The sequence below is a fragment of the Ictalurus punctatus genome, chromosome 19 (genome assembly GCF_001660625.3).
Source record: "Ictalurus punctatus breed USDA103 chromosome 19, Coco_2.0, whole genome shotgun sequence".
Lineage (NCBI taxonomy): Eukaryota > Metazoa > Chordata > Actinopteri > Siluriformes > Ictaluridae > Ictalurus > Ictalurus punctatus.
In genome coordinates, this window is record NC_030434.2 from 6778443 (window position 1) to 6799646 (window position 21204).

General features: G+C 36.8%; 1 protein-coding gene across 1 annotated transcript in view; it reads right to left on the reverse strand.

The window, feature by feature from the left end:
* Positions 1 to 1420: 1420 nt before the first annotated feature.
* Positions 1421 to 21204, reverse strand: part of ptprr (protein tyrosine phosphatase receptor type R) — a 52217-nt gene continuing 32433 nt past the window's right edge. Inside the window, exons 6-14 of the mRNA XM_017494830.3 lie at positions 18532 to 18890; positions 12400 to 12589; positions 12090 to 12174; positions 9863 to 9942; positions 8287 to 8424; positions 8082 to 8192; positions 6965 to 7122; positions 4770 to 4883; positions 1421 to 4190 (exon numbers count right to left, since the gene is read on the reverse strand). Coding sequence (XP_017350319.1) covers positions 4097 to 4190; positions 4770 to 4883; positions 6965 to 7122; positions 8082 to 8192; positions 8287 to 8424; positions 9863 to 9942; positions 12090 to 12174; positions 12400 to 12589; positions 18532 to 18890 — 1329 coding nt within the window. The 3' untranslated portion in view covers positions 1421 to 4096. The remainder of the gene's footprint in view (positions 4191 to 4769; positions 4884 to 6964; positions 7123 to 8081; positions 8193 to 8286; positions 8425 to 9862; positions 9943 to 12089; positions 12175 to 12399; positions 12590 to 18531; positions 18891 to 21204) is intronic.

Below are 21204 nucleotides of genomic sequence, written 5' to 3' on the forward strand. Positions count from 1 at the left end.
TAATGTATAATGGGGCATGTGACTGTAGTCAGAATGAATCAATCATAATCAATCTCATGTTCAAAAGGAATTATCATACACCTGTCATCTATTAAGTGATTCTGATTAACCCCAAATAAAGATCAGCGGACTCTGTAGGATTTTCTTGACATCTTCTTGGATTCATCAGACTGCTGATTCCATTATTCACAAAGAGGTTGTACTGGATTTAATTGTCGAAAGGTATCAAGCAGAAGAGGGGTACAAAAGAATTTCCAACACATTAGATGTACCATGGGACACTGTGAAGGCCATCATCAACAAGTGGAGAAAATGGAGCACCACAGTGACATCTCAAGCACAGGACGTCTCTCCAAAAACTGATGAAAGAACAAGAAGAAAACTTATCAGGGAGGGTGCGAAGAGACCTACAGCAACATTAAAGGAGCTATAGGAATATCTGGTAAGTGCTGATCACTCCCTGCATGTGACAACAATCTCTCGTATTCTCCACGTGTCTGAGCTATGGGGTAGGGTGACTGGACTGAAGCCCTTTGTCATGAAAAACACATCCATGCCTGCCTAAAACTTATAAACGTATGCAAAAACTAGTCAGCTTATCACCCAGAGAACACCATACCTATGGTGAAGCATGACGGTGGCAGCATCATGCTATTGGTCTGCTTCTCTTCAGCTGGGACTGGAGCTCTAGTCAAGCTAGAGGGAATCATGGATAGCTCCAAATACCAAACTGTTTTGGCACAAAACATGCAGGCCTCTATTAGAAAGCTGAAGATGAACAAAAAATATCATCTTCCAAAACAATAACAACCCAAAGCACAAATCTAAATCAACTAAGGAATGGCTTCATAAGAAGAAGATAACCATTTAGGAATGGTCCAGTTTAAATCCTTTGGAATGACCTAAAGAGGGCTGTGCACAGGAGATCCCCTCACAGTTTGATAGATCTGGAGCTGTTTTTGCAAGAAAAAGAAAAAAAAAACAAAAACAAATTGTGTGGTAGACTCTTACCCAAAAAAGATGCTTTAACAAAGTATTCGTTAAGAGATTTATTTTTTTCTTTTTCTTTCCCCCCAAAATTCTATTTGTTAAATTTTGTTGCTCGCTATATCACATTACAGGTGGGAAAAGATCTAATCTGATTGACCTTGATTTAATTTTTTACATCGCAAAAACCTGACTTCAACAGGGGTGTGTAAACTTTTTATCACCACTGTAAATGGTTTAAGGCAATCTGTCTCCTGAATTGATTCGTGTGAACGTAACTCGGCAGGTTTTACAGTGGAACACTGAAATGTGTTCTGGATGTGATATGAACTCTCTGCTCACTTCGTGTATAGTATGACTGCGCAAAATGTACAACTTGCCTCGCTACACGTGGATACGGAAAACAAACAAACAAAAAAACAATGACAAAATGTTGACACTTAGTCTGATTGGTTTATTGGCTGTAAAGACCACAGAGTCACAGAGTTAGGTATATTATTACCAGTTACAGGACAGTCTGAGTCGGCAATAATTGCCAGTTCTATACACAAGAACACATTTCTCCACATTACAGGCTCTCTATAAAGATAAAAGAGGACTCATAGTGTGAACATACAGTACACAGTACCTCAACATTAGATATTATGGCTTGAATCACGACACAGTCCTGTGTTTTCATTAACAGTAAGTTTTAGTTTAGAATAACGACTTGTTTGTCTTCACAGGGTGAAACAAGTGGACAGTCATGGTGGCTGTACATGACACGTCAAATCTGCAGCACGGGCTTGTCTTATTATGTTTATTACTGTAATAATAGAAAGATTATACAGTATGTACAGATTATACTAGAAATATCTATTGTAGCAGTTCTGCTGGAAAGTTACATGTTTTCCACCACAACGATCATGTGGATTAGCAATAACGAGGGAAAAAAATGTTATTGACAGGTTAATACGAAATAGTGGAAAATAGCTACAAACAGTAAGCCAATGTACACTGACGCAAAACTGTTTCTGACTGACCGGATTTTTCTATGCTACACACATAATCTAATAGAAATTCACAAATATAATTTTTAAAGCCTCTGTATCACAAATAATCAGAATTTCAAAAAAAAAAAAAAAGGACAATACAAAAAAACGTAAGAAATGTTCGTCATTATACAACAATCGTCCTTCCGCCTCTCAAAACTGAACACTTTAGCAGCAAAGTCCTAGTGTAGTTCAGAGACAAGCTGCTGACGTAACTCTAATAGCATTATCATACAATTTCTCCATGATATACCTGTACCTCACTGATCAATTCAGAGCAAACTCATGGATAAAACATGAGTTACTCAAAATGTAAAGAAAGGAAATGGCTTAAAATGTATCATTTGGAGGAAAGATTTGGACTGGGCAAAGGAACTAATTCAAGATGTAATTGAAAGCTATGGGACATTCCATATCAGATCACCTGATCTGTAATACTAAATGTTGCCTTCTTTCACTTACAGGGTATAAGTAAAATATGGTATTTATGCAGGTAAAAAAACAAAACAAACTAGACAAGCGACAGAGTAAAAAGTGAAAAACACAACAAAATGTATTGTATATGAACATCTAAGACAAAATGTATTTAAAAATGTAGGGTGCCTAAGACTTTTGCAAGTATTGCATATCTTAGTCACAGGTTCACAGGTCAAGAAATCAATATAAGGTCTGACAGCATTCATGTAGAAGGGGTGTTCACATTTTCTGAAATTAAAAAAATACACCCAGGAATATAATGGTGCTGGATTCGTGGAGCAGCACGCAACTTCCTGATTCAGTGCAGGAAGTTTACGTAAGCGGGTGTTGGCATTTAGCTAAAAGGCATGGATAAAATGGATTTAGAATGAGCAAAGGGTGGAGCTGTCGCAATGCTTTACATTCCATGGTCATGGTTAAAAAAAATAAAATAAAAAAAATAACAGGGCAGGGGAGGGCTTTCCTAAAATATTGATTCAATTGACAAGTGAGTCCAGGCTCTAAAATGAACCAAATCGCAAAGAAAGGATTTGATGATATTTCATCTCTTTGAACCAAATGATTCAATAAGCCATCGACATTTCCACACACATCACGTTGTAGGAGGAGATTTAACTTTTTTTTTTTATGACATGGACATTTTACTTCCTTTCTTCCTCAAGTCCTTAATATAGATAAATGTATGGATGTTTCCTTATTAAATAGAAAAAAAGAACTCTAAAAATAAAAATATTAAACCAACAGTTATTCAGGGAAGATCGTACAAAAATAATTATCATTTTTTACATATATATTTCAAACTCTGATATTTAAAGTACAATTATGTATATGCGTACTGCACCACTGGCATTATTGAATTGTATTGTATAGTATAACCACCTCTTTTACAAGGGGTATGACAATAAGTGAGCAGTTTTCTGGCGGATGATCAAATATTAAATGTTTTTGTCATCTTGTTGTCGACTTGTTGGTTTGGGCCAAAAAAAATGTACAAATCTGACATTTACATTCATACTGAAATCTTTTTGTAATCTGTTTGTTGGTGTTTATTTGTGTGTGTGTGTGTGTGTGTGTGTGTGTGTGTGTGTGTGTGTGTGTGTGTGTGTGTGTGTGTGTGTGTGTGTGTGTGTGTGTGTGGTTATTATTATTATTATTATTTTTAAATGATTATAGGAATTGATAACACTTATATTCACACATAAGTCCAGCTGATGCGTCTAACAGTCATCAAACACCTTGTGCACATTAACATAGTTATGTGTCTTGAGAAAAGTGTTAATCATAACTATACACATTTTGAATTGAGTACTAGGACCATCAGCCATGACGTGGATCCAAACCTGGAGGTCAGCGGGCAGGTATACTTGTACAGTATATCAAGGTGGACAGAGCGATCACATGAGTGAAGAGCACATCACATCTGCTGAGATCTGTTTCTGAGCGTGTAAGTGCAAGACAGCTTCAAAACAATCCCTTATATTCTAGATTGTCTCCTGGTATGAGAAAGAAAAACTCTTGGACCCTTGAGAGATTGTTCTTCCTAGTAAACTTGAAGTTAAAAAAAAATCCTTGTACCATCTTCATCTTGCCTTCGTTTGTGTTCACTGGCCAGGGTCTGCTGACAGGCGGCCTTCGTAGAGACTCAAGGCGTGGTGGACAAATTCATACTGTTCTCCGGTTTGGATCATTCCACCCCTAAGACACAGGAGTTACTTGGTGTTACTTGGCACTCAACTGCAATTTAGCATTCTTCAGCTTGTCATGGTTTGACTGACTGATTTGAATATGTTACTGTTTCTATAGTAACAGCTCATACATAAGGTCTTATACGCCAGAGGCTCCACATAACCTAATACTAATAATACCCTGCTTTTGAAAAAAAAACGTTAAACATGTAATCGTTGATGTTTGTTACGTCTGGCAATACACAGCTGTATTTGGTCTCGGAAAGTTGTAGAAAGGAATGCATTTTACATTATTTACCTACTGTGCGCTTAAATCAAAGAATATGTGATTTTATTTGCAAATGTTAACATGTTTGTTTCATCTGGTTACATTACATTCAATTATTGACATGGAAACATTTCCTAAGCTCCACATACTGTATTCATGCACTAATGGCCCTCCATTTAGGTTTTTCTCGTTTGTTTTCTGGAACTTTTGGAAGTGCACTGCTTTAACAGAGCATTGCATAGAAAAGCAGTCTTCTTGTAGAGACTGAACATAGAATGCAGAGTGCTTGAGACGTAAAAGCATGTTTAATGATGCCTGTACCTGTCTACTCTCAGCTGGCACACGATGCGTAAAACATCCACCACTCCTTCCAGACGCAGCTGATGACAGCCGATAGTCGTGGCTATGAAACATCCTGTGCGACCAATTCCAGCACTGTAAATCATAAAGAACAGGGTTACAACATGCTAAGAACTGACCAGTGATAATCGATTATCTATATTCTTTTTATTTTCATATACAAATGCAGACGCTTGATGGGTTTGGGCTACGTGTCTCCCATCCACTCTGGCTGCAGCTCTTTCTGATTAGATTAAACATTAAAACTGTACAGACTGTACAAAATGTCTAGTTAACAGAGAGAAAAGGACACATTGAAGAGGTGTGACATCTTGTAGCCTTTTCAAACTGGCTTATTCAAAAAGGCACTGGCCATTTACAGTGGCATGGCTGATATCTATCTACTGCTGTTGCTCATCTAGCCCCGTGAGTCTGCATGGAGCTTTTTTTAATTGTGACTCACTTTCCGGGTGCTAATTAGTGATTGGGAAAGATGGTGATCATTGATTGGTCATTGGGAAAGATAGTGAACAGCAATTGGTTGTAGGGAAACAGTGTTAATCATTGATTAGTCATTGGGAAAAATGGTGATCATTGATTGGTCATTGGGAATGATGGTGATCAGTGTTTAGTCACAAGCGCAACACAGTCAGCTTCCTCTCAAGACATCTAACAAATCTGAATGTATCTTGTTATGTTGAAGTAAATAAAATGTTTAGTAAGTGTCTTCTTTGGAGAAACTGTACACTGAGAACTGTCAGTTGTGGGCTGCTCTTAAGAAGACAGACTCTCATCTTACTAAGAAGCAGGCATGCCAGTCCAATGCCTCAGTAACACAAGTAGTACCTCGGTCACAAGACCACTAGAGATAGTCAATTACTGTTGGAGGCCGTTGCAATGAGTTTCCTGTGCACTCTGTGCTTTGTTAACTGACATTCCTTCTGATACAAACAGAAACACTAACTGGAAGGTTTTGATGGTACAGTATGCCTTGCCTCTCAATCTCAGTTGTCAGTAAAACTGGTAATATCATCATTGCAAGGTCAAGTCTATGCGTCTGTTTGTGTTTTCCAATTTCAATCAACCGAGTAAAATTGTAGCAATGAATCCTTGCAGTCATCCTCTTTGCATCTGTAATGCATAACAGAATGTCTCCTGAGGTTCTCATCCACAGTGTCCATTAAGTTCATGTTCTGATTGTATGTAGTGATTTCTGAAGAGAATAGTGTCCTAGTGAACCATGAGGTTCACTAAGGCACTATTCTCTTCAGAAATCAATAACAGACAATGACACCCAGTTCACTGACAGACTTGTTTTTAGAGGTGATATCTACTCCCTTTCCTCATTATGAGGGGAAGCTCATAAACTGCATTCTTGCGTGATTGGAACGGGTCAACAAAACATCCAACTGTGACCAGGAACTGAGAAAGGACAAATTTAGAATAAAGCCACTTGTTGGAGAACAAGTTCGCTACTGGAGGAACTACTGCAGGAAAGGAGACAGGACATTCACACCATTGCCTTTACACACTGACACATTGGACACATCTCTAAGGAAGCACTTAAACACTTTAAAGGAAGACTCTATTGTGCAGAACAATGATGGCACACACACACACACACACACACAAAGGATGTCAACAAAAGAGAGTGTTTGGTTTTGATCCTTTTGCCTTGTGTTTTGATGTCAACTGTCTTTAAATGCAAATGTGTCACGTGTTCTTTACTACCAGTGTGTCACAAAGTGTCAGTTCAAAGAATGATAAGACTCACTAAGGTCAAAATGGGGGCAACGTAGGGCAGGAAGGCACCGATACTGGGCAAGAAATATATGAAAGGGGGATCCGAAAGAAATCAGAACACTTCAGTATCCTCTCTTCCTTGCCGTAAGGCTGATAAGCCATTATAGCAGATGTCATAATCATCATAGTTACAAAGAAAGGTCTGGCATCATCTATAGAGGTCAGGAAGTCATCATATGGAAAAAAAAGGCAGGGAATAAAAAGAGCCATTTTAGTCAAAAGGATTTCAAATATTTTGCACGTGAGTGTTAATAAACATTTTAGATGTTTAGGAAACACGCACTGCTTTTCATGTGTGAAAGCCTCTCTACTGCTTTTTCTCCAACTTCCCTTTACACTATATCTGTTGTACTATATTGCTTAAAATGGTGTACCTGCAGTGAACAATGACAGGTCCGTGAGACTCGGAAGCCTCTCTGCTTTCCTCTACATCAGTCATGAGCTGCAGCAGAGGTCCTGCGCTGTCTGGGGTTTTATGATCCGGCCATGATGTGTACCAGTAATGCTGGACTTTACGACTTTGGCCAGCTTGCTGAAATTATATAAAATAAAATTTTTAAAAATACACACATACCCATGAGACTTTCCTAAAGAATGTATGATTTCTGTAACAGTTTATTTGAAGGGTACCTTTATAACACATTCATAAAAAAGTGCATAAATATTATGTAAAGCAATGCTGGAGAGTTTATGGAAGGCTTATGTCAAAGATAACATTGGAGGTTTTATGCAACTTTGTCGTCATGACACTTTGAGTAAGTTGGAGAAGGTAAACGTAGTGCTTCGTAAGAATGTTATGTAAATGTATTAAGAGTAAATGTAAATTTGATTAACACTTAAGTTTGAAGGCTGGCATATGGGCTTCATAAAGAAGAATAAGAATTTAACATAAGAAGTAGATACCATAATAAAGTATTGGCAAATATGTCCATCTTATGTGCCATGTTACCTTCTGTGAGGTGTACTTAGAGTATCTATTTCTTATAGGAGCATGGAATTAAGTGCTCAGTGCATCTGTATTATAATGATTACAGAGCTCCATTATAATACAGCTTCTTATTCACGAAGACCATATGCCAGTCAGAGAAATGATTTTAAATGAATTCATAACTCTCTTATGAAGCATGTGTACCTTCTACAACTTTCTCAAAGTGCCATGAATGCTCTGTTAGTAAATACAAGCTAATACCTTGTAAGACATGGATACAAAAACGAGTAGCACACTCTTAATCAGTAAGCTCATAATGATGATGGATTATTGTTTGTTCTTCCATGACTTTTTTGGAATAAGTCTTCCATAAACAAGTTGGACACATTTAATCCCATTAGATACTATGAGATTACAAACCGACACAGAACATGTACTTAATTACTTTAAAAATAAAGGACTGGTGTCGCACACTGCCAAAATGAAATAAGCGTTGGAAATGTAAGAACGATGAACCACTCATTTCAACAATGTCGAGCTTAATAAGAAACAGAATTCCGTACTTTGAGTGTGAGCGTGCGGGCAGTGTAATGCTCACATTCCCTGACACTGTTGATGAGGACCTCGACCTTGCCATAAATCCCTCGTTTTTCAGGCCAGTACAAAACACATTTCTGCAGCAACAAATAGAACATGTTAATCACAAAGTTTTTTTTCCCCCCATTATTCTGTACTAAAGGAAAGAGGCTGAATTGTGTAGCGCATCACCTCGTTCTTCTCTTTCAGCTTGGTGATCATGACGATGACGGGCGAGTCCTCCTGCCAGGCCATCTGCCAGAAGTCATTTACTGTGTTGATCATAGGACCTTGTGTGGCAATGTATGACTTCTCATGTCTGAGGTAACCCTTGGGTATGAGGAACATACAAACATTTCTAATAAGGATATTATTAGAAAGAAAAAAGACCTTGTATCATGGTGGCATTAGGCATGGCCATTTTCAAAATTGTACTTTTTCTACTTATTAAGCAATTACAGGAATATTACAGGAATATATATGGAAATACTCGTGTCTTATTGGCTGACAGCTCGCAGTTCTGGCAAACGCTAGCTCACACAGTCAGTGTGAAGAAAAATGGATATACAGCGATTTATTTATCTTTTTAAACCAGTAAAGGGGTTGAAACACTTACATCCTCTGATGCTGAGCAGGAAAACAAGGTGTGTAAATGTCTGAGTTCCAGTTTACATGAACATGATATGAGCAGAGCATAAAGAAAGATAATGTACTTTGCATGGCACTGTAGCAGCTAAACCCATACAATGCTAGCTTAGCTGTGACTCTTCTCAGCTAGCGACACCAAACTAGCCTAGTTAGAAAAGTTTGATATTTTATCGGTCTGGTCGTCCTACAAACAGTAACAACACCGAGGTAAGTTTTATGATAAATCCAACTTTTTTCTGATCATGTCATACATTGACGCACTAAAATTATTGAAAGAACTATGAGTTTCTCTTTGTAGTGTTGTAGGTTTGATAGGTTTTGAAAGTAACTTGAAAGTAAGTTAAGTAGTAATTAGTAATCTGTAGTTGATTACTTTTTTTGAGTAACTTATCCAACACTGCTACTAGGTTTAAATGTTAGGAATTTTATTGTGGCAGTTGTATACGATGTTTTACTATCCAAAAATCTTTAGTTGTGCTGCCAGTTTTATCTCTGTACCAGTGTTATTGTGTAGAGGTGTGAATTGTTTGTCCAGCAGGGGCCCTAACATTCCTCACTTTTCCGATCGCCCTGCTCACCAGCAGCTAAACACTCTACACACAGAAACCCAACAGTGTCCTGATTAATCTTATAACAGATCAAATAATTCACTAGTTTATACTGATTGCAAATATCCTATAAGTTGATTGTACCGTGTACCAGTGTACTGTAAGAAAAGATTAACCAATGCTGTAGGTGTCATGTCATACGTTCATAAATTAAACATTGTAATCATTGAAAATCGCTGTGGAATAACACACTTCAAAATGAAAATTATGCACTTTCAGGGTGGTAACGGGTCACTCCTTTATAATGTAAAGATTAATTCAGGAAAAACTGCAGCCGAAAGTAAATGTCCTGCTGGTACATATAGCTCTACTGTATGGAAGGCTAAAAGTTCATAAGTTCCTGTTGTACTTATGTCTCTATTCTTTATATGAATGTTCACTACCATTTGTAGTTGGTGACAAAAAGGTACTAAAGGTGAAGAATCATTAACAGAAGAGTAGATTTCTAATCTGTGAGGGGGGAAAATGAGTAAAACTGAAACGCAGCATTAATGTTAATATTAATGACTTACTCGTATGTAATTGGCATTGATGTAACTGCTGAGAGGATCACAGCTATTCTTGTTTTTCAGGAGGACTCTGGAGTGTGGATCTGCAAACAGAGATTATGGTTTAAACATTGTAAAGATTATAACTGTATACCGTTTTTTTGGGCAAAAAAAGCCTCGAAACAATAACTGAGATGCAGTACAATGTAATGGTGGGGACAACATGAAGGTTCAAATACGGGATTTTGAATTAAATAATAAAATATACTGCCAGCTTTATGTAAGTTTATTTTATATTTTATAATGTTATCCATTAAAATTTTGGTACTGAGCATAAACAATTCCACAATTTCTCCTCTGATGTGTAAAAATAAAATACAATAAAATAAACCCCTTTTTTTGTGGACTGATAATAGTAATTAATTAATAGTGTTATATTTATGTATCCAAGTCCAAGTTCAGACTCTCTTGTAACTTGTTTTCAGTAAAACTGCGTTCTCTGGGATCCAGGCCTTTTAATTGCTTTTGCAAGAGAACTACAATCAGAAATCAACATAGAAATGGCTGCCGGACACAAAAAGTTTTGTAATGACCGACTCCACATGGATATGAAATGAACTGAACTGAAGAGGGAAGTCCACATGCAAAAAAGTCTAAGAATATAAAGGAGCCTGAAAAGTGCTACATGGAGGAGTGTTAGAAATGACAGGAAGTGACTCAGTGCTGCTATACTCTCAAATGTAGGAATGAGTATTTAATGTTTGAATAATTCTCTGTTATAAAGCAGAGTGTATCACACACACACACACGCCGATACTCACCAATACAAGGCTATTACGTAGTATTAATAATAGTTTTCACAGTTAGATTCCACAGCCAAACTACTTTTGAACTTCCTTGAGTAGAGTGATATTTCTTTAAACCCTTTTAATGCTTTTCCTACTGTGTAAACAGTTTTTAGTTCACTCCAAAGCCACTTAATCAAGCCTTCTGGATTGCGGAAGGAATACTGCCTTGTATATATTGATAAGGGAACTCCTCCCATGCTTGCTCAGTGAAGAATTTGTTCCCAAAAGAGGAAGCTATTAGCAGCCAAGTGACCTAGAAGGTTACGTAAGGCAACAAATATAATTTTATACAGGAGAGCCTCAGAGAACAAGCTGTTCCTTAGTCTAATTGCTTTGTTCAAGAATGAGATGGGGAAGAGCCTTTTAACCCCATGACCTACACCTTCTCAGCCAACAGGGAGGAACCAGGGCTTCCTCTTTAAATCTGGCTCGGAGATGGGAAGAGCATCGAGGACAATTCACTGTTCAGTACAGTTGAAAAACCAACCTACACTCGTAAGATAAGTTTTATCAGTGACCAAACGGAATGTCACGTCAGCGCAGGAATGAGGTGTAGTGTGTCCCCAGCATTTCCTTATTAAGGTATTAAAATCAAATTTAGCTCCAGTCTTAAAGCCTACCATGGGAGCAACTCATATCTCTGTAAAAAAATTTTAAATGATTGTACGTAGTTGATTTAATCATTTTAAAATACAATTCTGTAATGCAAAGGCCACATCCGGTTGTCCAGTGTGAACAAGAATGTGCAACCGAGTGACTGGCACATGAGCTGAGAAGGACTCAGTGCACTGCATAGCCTCTTTTCCAGAACAAGAGAGGCAGAGAGAAAAGAGTGAACAAGTCAAAGAGGATGAAGAGTCATAAAGGATGAGAAGGTGAAATGAAGTTTCATCACTTTGTGTGTTTGAATAAATATGTTCTCTTTCTCTCTCTCTCTCTCTCTCTCTCTCTCTCTCTCTCTCTCTCTCCCTCTCTCTCTCTCATTTTCTGTGTGTGTGTGTGTGTGTGTGTGCGTGTGTGAATAAGGACTAACATTTGTTGAACTGCTGATATAAATGCCCCTATGGACGAGCCGCCACTGGCCATGAACTCTGCTTGTTTTGTTGGAGGTGGATGTTCTCTGAATACTTAACATTCATTGCCCTTAGGATAGCTAGGACTTGGTTCTCTCTCGCTCTCTTTCTCTCTCTCTCTCAATGAGTGTGGATGGACACACTGATATTCTGTGGCTCTGACATAGTAATGAAAAAGGAAAAACCAGCTTAATCTGATGTGCTGTGCCAATGCAGCAACACTTCTTCTGGCCTAATGAGTAAACACCATGTAGATGATGATTATGATGATGATGATGATGATGATGTAAGATACTATACAAGCTTGGGATTTCGGTGTGGAATACTAACTTGGCAAAATGGTCTTGTATCTGTTTTTGGTCCCAAGACTGGGGATGTCCAGGTCCCTTGGATCAACAAAGTTCATTGGAATTTCCTGGCGAGGGGAAAATATGCACAAGATACATTTTCTTCATCACTGTCAAACATACAATTATACAAATGAAAAACAGTTTATTATGTGAAAAAAGATGTATGAAACTGTACACACACATTAAAAATCATCTCTATATCTCAGGTGAGGAGTACATGTACATGCGTACATAAACACATTGCTTGTCTGTACAGAAGCTCTCGATAATGTTGAAGGAGCGTGACTCACAGCAAACTCAGCATGCAGGGCCCGCGTGTTGACCGTTGCGTCTCTGAGCTGCTGGCGTGTGAGGACTCGACTGCCCGACTGCAGGTACTCCTGAGCCACCCGCTCACGAGGAGTGTTCACTCCACAATTCAGAGGCTCCACAGAGCCGAGCGCACTCATATCCAGCACCAAGGAAACGTTGGAGCCTCGCCTGCAAATAAAAGAATACAGATATATACACACACATGCTGTTAGAGAGAAGAAACTATTCTTCTCTTTTGCCTTTTAAATACATACAAAAAAAAAAAAACTTTTTAATATTTAAATACGCAATAAATCTTTTATTTCAGCTCACGGGTTTTGCCATTAGCCTTACAGTACTATATAAAAATGTATGCAATGCTGATGTGTTTATGTGACTGTGGAATATGTGCTCATAATTAGTGAATAAGATATAAACAGAAATTTGGTATGCTAATGTAACAGCACTTAAAATTGCTTACTATAAATGAAATTACATCGATAGGCAAAGTAGCCTTTTTTCTTTAAAAAAATAAATAAATAAATAAAAACAAAACAATTTTCAAAAATCTAGCTAGCAATTAGCACACAAATAGCCTGTGTTAAAAATAGCCAGTCATTAACGGCGGCCATGTTGCTCTCTGGTTAGCAGCTGGACCACTTTGTCTGTGTAAAACTTTTTTAATATAAGAAAAAACACAAAAACTTTTGCGTATCTCATAAGCCTTACATAAATCATGTAGTATTTCTTTATAAAACATTTATGCAGTGTTTATGTGTTAAGTGTAGCAAGTGCAGGTACACAAAAGCTTTATTTAGAAAACTATCAAACAAATCCAAATCGTGTGGTAAAGTTAAGGTACAGGATCAAAAACCAGAGAGTCCAAGTGTGTGCAATCAGTAAGACGGTTATTGTGAATCAGAATAGTTCAGTAGTCAGGGCACTGATCAGGGAGTTGGCCATTTTAAAGGTTAACTCAATCACAAAGTCCTTCCAGTGCACTGGAATGTTCACTGCCTAAAAAAATCCCACAATGCACCACAAAAACCAGGGAACATCTATGCTCACTATGTTTCCTTACTGGAAATGATGTTGTGTTTTCTGAAGCCTTTCAGCTCGGAAAAAAATGGCGGACAAACTCTCAGCCAACTTCCGGCTACAAATGGAAGTAGCTTGTTATTGTTGCTGTAGCTCTCAAACAATTACTTACTTTACCGATTTTTTACTGTATTTGACGTTCTATTAAGTTCTATAAAGTGTTTACTAATTTCTAAAAAAAAAATTAAAAAAAAAATTCCACAAACTTGCCTATGATTTTGCTTGTACCATGGCTCAAGTACCATGACAGAAATGTCTGTGATTAAGCTAATAATTTATATAACATATGAGACTTTTTTAATTTCATTTTTGGTGACGTTTTACAACGTGAATACATAGTCATGTTGCCAGAAATTGAGTCATCAGTGACCCAATATGTAGTGAGCCAGGGTCCTTACCAGTGCCTGAACTCATGTGCACGATTTACTGATTCACCACCTAGGTAGCTGATCGAGACACAACCTGAATTTTGACGATTACGGAGTATGTGGTAGTCATGTTTGTAGGCCACGTTATGTTCTGGGAAGTGTGAGAGTGTGACACCGATTCCGGCATTGACATTTAGCAGGAACAATGTAGGACCTTTCAAATAAAGTGTAGTGAGATGTTGATCATTACTGTTTAGATTCGTTCATAGCCAATTCGGATAAAACAACTATAAAAATAAAATAATAATAATAATAATAATAATAATAATAATAATAATAATAATAATTTCTTAGATTTATATAACGCTTTTCTAAGCACTCAAACGCTTCACATTGTATGGACGGGGGATCTCCTCTACCACCACCAGTGTGTAGCATCTACCTTGATGATGCGATGGCAACCATAGTGCGCCAGAACAACACCACACACCTGCTATTGGTGGAGAGGAGAGAGTGATGTAGCCAATTCAGGGATGGAAATTATTAGGGGGCCATGATAGATAAGTGCCAATGGGGGAATTTCGCCAGGACACTGGGGTTATACCCCTATTCTAATAATAATAATAATAATAATAATAATAATAATAATAATAATAACCAAAATGAAATAAACATAAATATAAACAGACACTGGTTTGTACTTGGCTGCATCTTCATTTGACACGCAGCTCAAAAATGTGTGATGTGTTTGTTCAGGATCTCAGAGCAAGCTGTGACAAAGCACCTGACACTGATCTCTTCACGCCCCTCTCTCTCCCTCTCTGTCTCTCTCTCCTGCGTGCCTGCTAAATAAGTGAAACGACGCCTGTCTAACTTTCTGCAGCGTGTGAGATTACACAACAGAGTGGGCCTGATTGACTCACAAGCTAAAAGGAAGGAAACCGTTCATCAAGGCAAAAAAAAAAAAAAATACATGGAGGGATATAAAACATTTGGTTCGGCTGCCTGCTGCCTGTTATCATCACTGAGTCAGTAGTCACTGCATCTTCTTCACTTTTTCACAGTGGATATTTCACTTCATCATAGTTAATGCGCTAAAGTGAAATGTAAAATAAATAAAACGTGTGTCGTGGACTGTGTGTGAGTGTATAAATTTACAGGGCAACTTCTCGGTATTTCTGCGCCACAGGAAGTCAGATGCTGCTGCCCTTCTTCTGTGTAGATAAATTAGACCGTAACTAAAATACAGCATATGTGTAGGCGTATGTGTGGGCGCGCATATATGCAGCGGTGCAAACCACTTGAGTAATTGCTCTTCGTTATGATACTTAAGTTGTTACTTGAGTATTAATGAGAGTGAATACTACACAATGTAGTTAACTCTATAACTATCAGTGTGTGTTTGAAGCTGATAATCCACCAGACTGTAGTGCTGAACTTGAGCATGAGTGCTCCTGGCTCTACGTCTGTAAAATGCTTCAGTATGCTGGAGTAAACAAACACTTGTATAAAATGATGTCTTTGCTTTCCCTCCCTTGAAGCCATGAATGCCATATAATTTTTTTTTTTAAAAAGCATGTTGAACATATTACTGTAAGTATCACTAACTTGCTCACGTTAACTGCCTGTATTTAACTAAGTTAGGTTTTTTCTTTGCTAATGCCAGGTTAGACAATATTGATTCCAGTAGCTAATGTAACTGACAGTGTTGCCTGTAACACGTCTCTGTAATTAAATTACTTTTCTCCTGGGAAAAAAAAAAGTAAAGTAAGGGATTACTCTCCATTGTTAAGTAAGTGAATTAGAGTTACTTACTGTATGATGTACTTCTGTTACAATCTGTAAAGACTTTCAACAATTCTGTATAAAACAATATTGAATTTAAAATCTAAATATATCATCCAAAAATAAAATTTGTTTTCTAATTTAACTTGGCCCCTTTAAATTGAAAGACATTAGTTTTGCTAAATGGAAATATTCCTTTTTTTTTTTGGACACATGTAGACAAGAACATTACAAAACATCATAAAATTCACAGTAAGTTATGCCTGGGGGGTGGGGGGGGGGGCACCCGAAGTAGTATCTCTTACAATTAAGCCAGTTTATATAATTTCTTTGCATGTTTGTATTAAAAAAATGGTTTAATAAAGCAATGCTTTACAGACTAAACTATTCCATGTTTAAAGGAAGTGTTTCATTTCTATTGTCCATGTAGTCAAGGTTGATGCTGATTTTAAGAAGTAATTAGTAATGAGTAAAGTAATTACTTTTCAGATACAGCAATTGGTCAGTAATTTAAATACAACATTGATGATGTAATTAGTCATTAGTAATGAATTCCTTTTTTTGAAGTAACTTACCCAACACTGGTAAATAGTAACGTGATTCATGTGATATTTCACTTCTGATTAATTCATTATTAAACTACGTAGCATTAGTTATGAATATGATCATAACTTACATATATAACACAACGAGTATTTAAATGTTGTCTAAATTTTACCATCGTCAATCTTACGCATTACTTAAAGTCCTATATTATATTATAAATGTCTGCTCTTTGCTATAAATGTCTCCGCTTTTTTTAGTTTGGGTAAATTTCTCAAATTATTATTTTTGTTTGTTTTCAATCACGTCGATACTTTAACCATTCTGGTGAATTTATATCGGACTAATAAAAAAAAACAAAGCAGCCAACTAAATTGTGCAATTGATTGTAATCCACAGATATTAGTGCAAGCAAAAAAATCCCATACAAAGAACAAAGATATTTTTCAAGGGCTTCACAGCTCATGAAGCTTTTCCACAAGCACATTTATTATGATCTACTCTGCAGTCCACACGTACTCTCATGGTCACGTCTGACCCCTGTCATTATTTAAGACTATACAGGCCACACTGTTGCCTTCCTGAAATAACAAACACTTATGGAAGATGGAGGATGGCAGTGTGGAAGCTGATATTGTTATATACTGTAACATGGCTTCCACTTATTCCATTCAAGTCAGAGAGAAATTATGTGCTCTTAATTAGTGTGATTTTTGCCTCTGTAAACAACATAAAACTATATTTTTATTTGGGAAGTATTATTAACATTAGTAATCAGAGTAATTTATGTAGACCTTAATGATATGACAGGCATTACATGAAGTCAGAGATATGGCTAGTAACATTTCAGGCCAAACTGCATAGCCAGAAAGTGCGCATTGCAGCTAATAATCAGAATTTAAAATGGCTGCCGTTACAGACCAGCTATTTTTAACACGAGCTATTGGTATGGTAATTTTGCTACCTAGCTTGTTTAAAATAAATAAATAAATAAATAAATAAATAAATAAATAACTGTTTTGTTAGGGTTTGTTTTTATTATTTTGTTTTCTACACTTTAACCCTTTAATTACATTTACATAGAAAAGTTTTTTTTATGAATTAGTTCTAAAGTAAGTACTAAATATATATTTTAAAAATCTATCTATCTGACAATCTATCTATCTTAGGGGAAGTAGTTTTGCAATGGTGGAAAGTATCGTGGACAAATATAACACAATCTGTATGTATTCAAAATACATACAAAAATTTAGATCCAAGCATGTTGTGGGTGAAGTATCTTTTTAATTCAATTGCAAAATGTCAGGAAAAGTAGGGTTAGGGTTAGGGTTAGTTAGGTCTGTAAGTTTTTCTTACTTTGAATGTGAAAAAAATAAATAAATATACTATTAGAGGTGTTTTTTGCTATGTATGCTTGTTTCAATTTATGAATGCACATACCACAGTTCCATTATCGCATGTTGTTGCCATGTGGCAAAAATTAACAGAATACTCAAAATATATAAACTTGTTTAAATGACAAATTCATATTAACTTATTTCAGATTTTTTCTTTAAGATGTTTTGCCTAAATATTGAAAAATTAATAACATTTTGAGAGCCCTCATATGATGAACTTCACCATGCCATGTGACTGCAGAAAAGGAAGTTCAAACAGCACTTCCTGGTCATGTGACATGATATTTTTTGTTATGTGAACGTTAAAGCCTCTTTTACCAATTGTAATGGGTAATGTTGATGTTACTCTGTGACTGTCGTTCTCAGTTGAAGTCATTTAGCCAAATTTCTAAAGTAAATGCTTAAAGTAAATACTTCACTAAATACCAGTTATTTATATTGGTTTACAATCATAATAATTTGTACACACTGTCTGAGTTATTCTCATATTTTGAATAGTTAAGGCAGACCGTGTATTCATCTACATTACATTGTATTGTATAAATTTGGATTCATTCATAATATCTTCTCAATTTACATGATAAATGCTTCCACAGCACAAGTTTTTTTTTTCTTTTTTGAGCTCCACTATCATACATTCTGTTACCTAACATTATGACAAGTATCTAATTAATATCCATATCCATATAAACCATCATGACTGTAGATGCATACGCTTGTAATGATCCCATTATAAAAAATGTAAACCAATAAATAAAACCAAACATACAACTAAACAAATCAAAGCATTTCAACGGTGTATTGAAGGAGCCAGTGGGAATATTTCATTAAAGGTATTCTGATCGCTGGACTGAAAATAGCTTTTGATTCATTTTGGAGCCCCCTTTGAAATTGATTAATGATTGTCTACATATAATTAAAAAGCAGACTGGCCCCTCACCTCTCTTGCAGACCGGCAGCAGGCTTCATCTTGAAGGGCGAAGGGCTGGAGGACAGACAGGGTTTGAACTCAGCCACAGGGGGGCATGGGGTGCACGGTGGGCACTGAAACTCAGAGGTGGGCACAGTGGTGTGTGTGTGGGTTGTGCTGTGGTTGATCTGGGTGGTGGTGGTGTTGTTGCTGTTGGAGGTTGTTGTGCTGGTGGCAGTGGTGCAGGCTGGTTTGGGGGTTGGGCTTGCCTGCACCATGCTGCTGGTGAGGGTCAGGGGTGGCTGGGTGGCATGCACAGACACCGGCGCACCCAACCCCTTCAGCTGCCCGTCTGAATATTCAACCTTCTCCTTGAGTCGGTAAAGCACCTGAGGCAAACAGAGACACACAACTTGAACTTAGACAAGCATCTGAATTCAACATGGCTGCATTCTTGAATCTGATTGGTCAGGAAGTGTGTTATTTTTGTATAACCACACAGTTTGGACAGCATGATAGGTTCATATTAATGCGTTCATTCTAATACGTTACAGTTACTATAGTAACAGCTCATACACAGGGACTTCCAGATGCTCCACATAATCTAAATGGATTTGGAAAATAATGTCTTGTTCTTTAAAAAAGTAAAATGTTTTTTTTTTTTTTATTAAAAAATAAATAAATTAGGAGACATTAAAAAAAAAAAAAAACATTTGTAGAATGAGTCTACAGTGTCAGCACTTTGCAAAGTTTCCCAGCATGTGAAAGTCTTCAGGTCAGAGGACAGAGTTTACACTTTCTGGTTTCTTGGTAACATGATACGTAATGATGGTAAAATGGCAGGCTGCATTTTTTCAGAGAGAGAGAGAGAGAGAGAGAAGGAAAGAGCAAGGAAAGTACTGCTTATTGCAGATATAACATAAGTGAGAAAAGGAACCAACTTGTCTCAGATGTTCTGCAACATTGAGTCTAACTATAAACTGCAACATGTGTTGTGTCACTCATTAATAAATGAAAGATTGTAACTGATGACAAATCGCTGTGGTACAAGCGGAATAACACACTCCAGACTGTGTGGTTATACGCGTTGCATCATGCTATATCACACCGCCCCAGAGTGGATTATTTAAGTATAATATAAAGTATAAAGTATAAGGCCTGGAGTATGTTACTGCGTATAAAGTATAAGGTCTGGAGTATGTTATTGTTTACATAGTCAAGGCTGGCTGTTATAAATATGCTAGCATGGCTAAGCTTTACCTCTTGCTTAATAAAAGCAAATAAACATAAGGTTAAATTTTTGTCATTGTCATTGACATCATCATATTTTCTGTTTGAAGTTGATTATTTTATCATTTTGTGTAACTAAAACATACACAGAATAGTATAGGATTAGACTCAGAGGCTAATTTCTTTCTAGTGCAGACTGTACATTCAGCTTACATGCAGTCATATAAAGTGATTACACTTGGTGAAACCTTCTAGATGTCCTTTGGGGCTAATTTATTTAAGTTGAAATACAGTGGCAGGATATTTTGCACCTGGCTGTAGTTTTGCACCGTACCATGTTGTATTTTGTGCACGTCATCATCACTGACGTTGTTTGTACTGCGTGTTATTTGCTAATGTATAACTTTGTCTAGAGTAGTCGTTACCAACCGTCTTCCTTGAGATCTACCTTCCTACAGGTTTCATCTCCAACCAAAATCTAACACACCTGTTTTAGTTGATCAAGAACTTCTTAAGGCAATGATTATATGGTCACGGAGGCACAATTATGGTTGGGGCTAAAGTGTTCAGGAAGGTGTTCAGGAATCAATCAATCAATCAATCAATCTATCTATCTATCTATCTATCTATCTATGCGTCTATCTGTCTATCTATCTATCTATCTATAGATCCATCCATCCAACCAACTATCTATGAACATAAATGAGGTGAATTATGTTCTCACAGCAAACACTTTCCGGGACGAATGACAGAACCGGAAGTACACACCCGAAGAATCAATGTGATGAAAACTCTACGACTTAAGAAAATGAGGAAGCACTGCTTATTTGTGTTTCAGTGAGTGTGTTCCTGTGTGTATGTGTCATATCATGACTTCATAACAGTAAGCGTGAGTTACTGATGGATAGTAGACATTTTCAGCCATCACCAGACGTCACTGTTTATAGAGTATGCCTTGGCAGCGCTAATAGCTGTTGTATGAGAAGCGTTCTCATGCCATATAACACTTTATGGAACAGTGTCAAGTGGAAGACGTATGAGCAGGAACAAGTGGAACAAACACAAGGTTTAAAGGAAATTTAAAAAAAAACCCTGTTTTCTAAAAGATATGTGATATGAGTCTCTGCCTGTCACCGAGAACAGCACTGTACCTATTTTTAAAAAAATGATTTTTAATCTATCAGTACGTTACAATAAATAGTGTTAAAATATCTAATCATTCCAAATAAATGAAAACAATATACAGAATATTAAAATATCACACAGTTTTGTGATACATGTAAATGTCTGTATGTCCTTTTGATTAATTGTAAAGAGAACCTAAAAGTTATTTGAATAAATTCTTGAACACTTATACTGTATGTGTGTTAATAACGTACTAATCCCGAGTCTTATACCTTCATGCGTGAATCACAACTTCCTTAAGCACGTTAGTACATGTTTGTTAGATAATGTATTAATTAACATGTAAAG